Here is a 5,000-nt window from a genome sequence, read left to right as displayed (position 1 = left end):
TAGTCCAGGCCCCATAGATTGTTAGAGAAAGATTTTGAAAGACATTTCTTCACTGAAGATTTTCCTGCTTTTTAGATAATAAGGTAAAGACTGATTGGGGGTTTGGCCACAGTAGACTTTGTTTAAGCTCTATCAGAGTTTTTTGCTATTTGAAAAGAAAATATTTTGGTCACTGTTGTTTAGAGAGAGATGACAAAAACTTAAGCTACATGGGCACACGTTGGTCTATTCTATTTCAATCAATAATTGATTTACTCCTGGTTTGATCATGTTTAGTCTTATTTCAAACATTTTGATGATATGATAAAGAAAACATTTCTGTTCCGACTCCAAGCTCTCAGATTTTTTGTTTGTTTTTAATGGTTTTTTTTTTAGTTTGTTTAGAAAATTATGTGACTTTTTGTTTGTTTTGTTGTTGTTGTTGTTGTTGATTATGGCATGTCTATATTGCGGTCAATTGTAAATGATTTTTTTCGTTCCCTATTCCATCCACCCAGAGAGAAAAATTCCAGCTCCAACATGAAGATTGACACCCTGGCCTTCCTCCACACCATCCTCAGCAACCACAGCCATCACGTATTTCATGCCCACATCAAGATTCTCGTTCCAGTAAGTTGTATTCATTTTTAACCCTTCTGGATTGGGGGTCTATTTACCTCCCTCCCTCCCAATGAAACAGTCACACACCACTTGCTTGAATGTCAACCTCTTGAAGACCTGAGATGCACATTCCTCCCACCCAATCCAAGCATCAGTCACACTCTTTATAGTCACCTGGAACAACTACAAAAGATGTCGTGGCACAAGACTGAAGGGCTAGAGCCTAGGTGGTCGCTGGTTCGGATAAGTAAGTATTTACCTCCCTGGGTGACCAGGAGGTCACTTCTCCCATAGTGGGCAGGGAGGTACTTAACCCTCTCCTTACCACCCATAGGAAAATCGTCACATTTGTTCCGATGTAACCAACAAATTTCTTATTCTGATTTCATTTTGTTATAGTTATAGCTATAAAACAACTGGACATTGTGTTGCAGAGACCAATTTTTCTGAACAAAATATAGAATATACTCGTTACTCGTTGAAAAAATCTACTTTTGTGTTGAGTGAGTGTGAAGTTTCGGGTAAAATTGTGTCTTCTATCCCCATATATTTGTTTTCCAATTTGCTTTCTGTCTTTGTCTTGGAATGAGATTACTTGGTTTTACTTGGTTTTGTCCTGGCCCTGGCCGTAGTGCTTGACTGAGAGGGAAACAGTCGAATACATAGTTATTGTTTTGGGAGATGATATTTTTTTGCCTTGTAAACCATCTCTGTTATGTATTATGTTTGTTATTTTGAATGTATAATGTAACCATTTGAGTGTATTCCTCTTAGTGGGATCTTGTGCTAGTGTCATGGTGAGACATTTAGGTGATCTCAAACTAAGTACATTGATGGTGTGCTCTTGGAACCTACATCTGTTCCCTATTTGAATTATTCCCCTTTGTCTTACTTTTTTCCTCAAGTCCTTTTTATTGTACATCTAGAATTTTTTCACTATCCAATTTTCTTCCTTTTTACGGGCGCTGATATGACCTAAATGTGTTGCAAGCGCCGTAAAACCCTCAAAAAAAAAAAAAAAAAAGCAGCAGGAGGTCACTTGCCGTGTCCTTCATTCTCCTATATCTGTTTACCCAGTTGCTTCCTCTCTTTGTCTTGGAATGAGATTACTTGGTTTGTCCTGGCCCTTGGCTGAGAGGGAGATAGTCAGTGTATAGTATTAGTTTTGAGACTTTTTTTTTTTTTCTCTTGTAAATCATCCCTCTGATTTGTACTGTAATAAATTTTTGTTTTGTTTTAAATATTATGTTTTTTTACTGTTTTATTAATGCCCAGTAACAAAATTAGAAGGGGGGTATGAAACGATCTTTGAAGCCGGAGATGACCTGACATCATGGATCGACAAACATAATCTGGAGGTGTAGCCATACGCTACTACTCCTACTACTGTTTTATTACTGTTTGTTTTCTTAATGAATTATTCTTAGTGGGAATCCTATGCTCGTGTCTGGATGAGTCTTAAAGATGATTTCAAACTAAGCACACTGATATCGTTCTCTTGGAATCTACATCTATTTCCCTGTTTAACCATTCCCCTTTGTCGTATTTATTCTCCTGTGCTTTTAATAAATCTAGACTTCTTCGACTAATGGCGCTAAAATGACCTAAAACACCATAAAATCCTTAAAAACAAACAAAACAAAACATTTTAACTCTTTGCAGGCAGGGTACCGTTTTACATACCAAAACCTCAGGTCTTATCCACTGGGTGGGGGGTTCCTGACCTCCCATAGTGGGCAGGGGGGTACATGCCGTGTCTTCTATCCCCTTATATCTGTTTTCCATCATGCTTTCTGTCTTTGTCTTGGCATGAGATTACTTGGTTTTGCCCTGACCCTGGCTGGGAGGGAAAGTTGGAAATGATTTTTTTTTAAAATCTTGTAAATCATCTCTCTGTTGTGCACTTTATTTTGTATTGCTTTCATATTATGTGTGAGTTGTAAACATTTGAGTGTATTCCACTTAATGGGAACCTGCGCTTGTGTCTGGATGAGACTTTTAGGTGATCTCAAACTAAGCACTTTGGCAGTGTGCTCTTGGAATCTACATCTGCTTCCTATTTGAGCAAATTCCCCTTTTTTCTTACCTTTTCTTGGGTGCTTTGATTGTAATTCTCTAACTTATTACTATCTTATCTACTGGCGCTGATATAACCTTAATGTGTTGCGAGTGCCGTAAAAACTCTTAAAAACACAAAAACAAAACAAAAAAAAACAGAGCTGCACACTCCCATTTTTCCTGTTATTATCCTCGATTTTTTTTAGGATAAAAAAAATAAAATAAAATATTATAGTGGTCATTTTTTTTGCTTCTACTTTTCCATCCTTCACAGCCCATAGTGAATGCCGTAGGGGATCCGTTTTACAAGATTACATCCGAGGCTTTGTTGGTCACTCAGCAGTTGGTCAAAGTCATCCGGCCTCTAGGTCAGTCATGGTTCAATGTTTTTAAAATTTTTTTATTTAGATGTGACCCACCCTGTTAATCTGGTGTTATGTCGGAGCTTAACTGAGTGAAGAAAATTGAAGTTTAAAGATGAAATTAGCTCGACTTGTTTGTTTTTTTTTTTTTTTGTTTGTTTGTTTGTTTGAGAAACAGTAGTCACTCTCATCAATGGAATGATAGATTGTAACTCAAATGTCATGAGTTGAGCTTTAAGTTGAACTGTAAACTGTGCAGCTATGTGGTCTTGTGGTATGACACTCGCTTTTGGATCGGAAGGTCCTGGGTTCGAGCCTCACTCGGCGCATAGTTGAGTCCTTGGAAAAGACTCATCTTTACTCACATTCTCTCACCGTACTCGGGTGTAAAATGAGTACCTGGCCGTCAACAGCGCTGTTTCTGTCACTACAAGTTACGTGTTGCTGTTGGTTAGGAACACTTTGTAAAGTGCTTTGAGCACATGTAGTGGATATTGCGCTATATAAAAGCTCTAATTTTAAAAAATTAAAAAAAAAAAAAGAAATTTTTAACAACAGGTTCTCCCTGTCATAATACCGTATTATGAGGTTGGTCATATATATATATTACATTTCCATGGGTCCTACTTTACAGTGCTTCATTTGTATTGAGCAGTGATGCCAATCTTCCGCGGATCCGAGGAATTCCTCCTTTTTGGAGATTCCTCCCATTTTTCCTCCGTTCGCAAAAAAAAAAAAAAAAAAAAATTAATTTTTAGTTTGCTGTTTCTGCTACTATTACTTACATCACCATCACCACAACTGCTACCTTAACCATCACACAATATGATCCTTGTAATCTTTGCAATATGATGGTGATATCACAAAAAATATAACTTCAATATATACATTAGATTTTAAAAAAAAAGTTTTATGTGTTTTATGACTCCTTCACCTGATCTTTGAATGGATAATAAATGCTCCCAAATTCATGGGAATTAGTCCCAGATAGCCTTATTTTGGCACTTTAAAAAAATAAAATTCATTTTCCTCCTTTTTCACTGATTAAGCCATTTTTTTTCATGCAGTTCAGCCTTCTTATTGTATTATTTATCACTCTTCTTACAACATATTCGATTTTTTGTTTGTGTTTTTGTTTCAGATGAAAAATCCAGCTTTGACTTTAAGCCCTATGTCAAGAGTATCTACTCGTGCACGCTGACACGACTCCGAGCTGCCGACATTGACCAGGAAGTCAAGGAAAGGGCTATTGCCTGCATGTACGTGTCTGAGACCTGCCGGCTGATATCATGAATATTTATAGATCTACACAATTTTGGCTCGGGCTGTATAAACATCTTGAATTCGATAAAACTTGCAGACTTTGATTTGTTATTTAATATTAGTCAATCTTATTTCGTTATGTGTGAAGTTTGATATCTGAAGCTAGTTTTAAGTTGTCAGATTTAAGTATTGAACAGGAATGAATATAACAGTTTTAAAAAATAGATTGGATTATTTAACACAGAACAAAGCTCTTTTTTCGGCTAACAAGAATAACAGTTGAAACTTATATACTTGATGTAGAATTCACACCGTTTCTCTCGTCTTTCTGAATTCCGTGTCCAGGGTAACTTTTTAGGGTTTTTTTTTATTATTTCATTTTTAAAAATTTAAGTAGAGTTTTATTTTCTTTTTTCATTTTTTCCTGTTTTTCTTTCCTTTTCTTTTAAAATGTGCTGTGTTACATTATATCGTACACAAAATCTCAAATAAGAGCATCATAAATATTTATTCATAATGCTATAATTCTCTGCTAATACCATTGAGATCTGTTCTCACATTAAGAACAAAAAAATGATCCTGGATGTTCCATCATATTTATAAATAATAACGTGAAATTGAATGTAAGCAGATCAAATGAACGTTGAGGGTTTCCCCTTTATCAACAAAACAGGATGAATGAAACACTAGAGATGAATGAGATAATCGTTGTTAACA

At 36.0% G+C, this 5,000-nt stretch overlaps 1 protein-coding gene across 1 annotated transcript in view; it reads left to right on the top strand.

The window, feature by feature from the left end:
* The window catches only part of LOC144956800 (cullin-associated NEDD8-dissociated protein 1-like), a 54,276-nt gene that overhangs the window by 17,425 nt on the left and 31,851 nt on the right, over positions 1 to 5,000 (top strand). Inside the window, exons 12-14 of the mRNA XM_078887533.1 lie at positions 498 to 609; positions 2,933 to 3,026; positions 4,162 to 4,279. Coding sequence (XP_078743659.1) covers positions 498 to 609; positions 2,933 to 3,026; positions 4,162 to 4,279 — 324 coding nt within the window. The remainder of the gene's footprint in view (positions 1 to 497; positions 610 to 2,932; positions 3,027 to 4,161; positions 4,280 to 5,000) is intronic.

The sequence above is a fragment of the Berghia stephanieae genome, chromosome 11 (genome assembly GCF_034508935.2).
Source record: "Berghia stephanieae isolate SIO BIC M18660-M18661 chromosome 11, UCSD_Bste_1.3, whole genome shotgun sequence".
Classification (NCBI taxonomy): Eukaryota; Metazoa; Mollusca; class Gastropoda; order Nudibranchia; family Aeolidiidae; genus Berghia; species Berghia stephanieae.
Note: the sequence above shows the minus strand (reverse complement) of the source record. Positions and strands in the feature narration are given on the sequence as shown.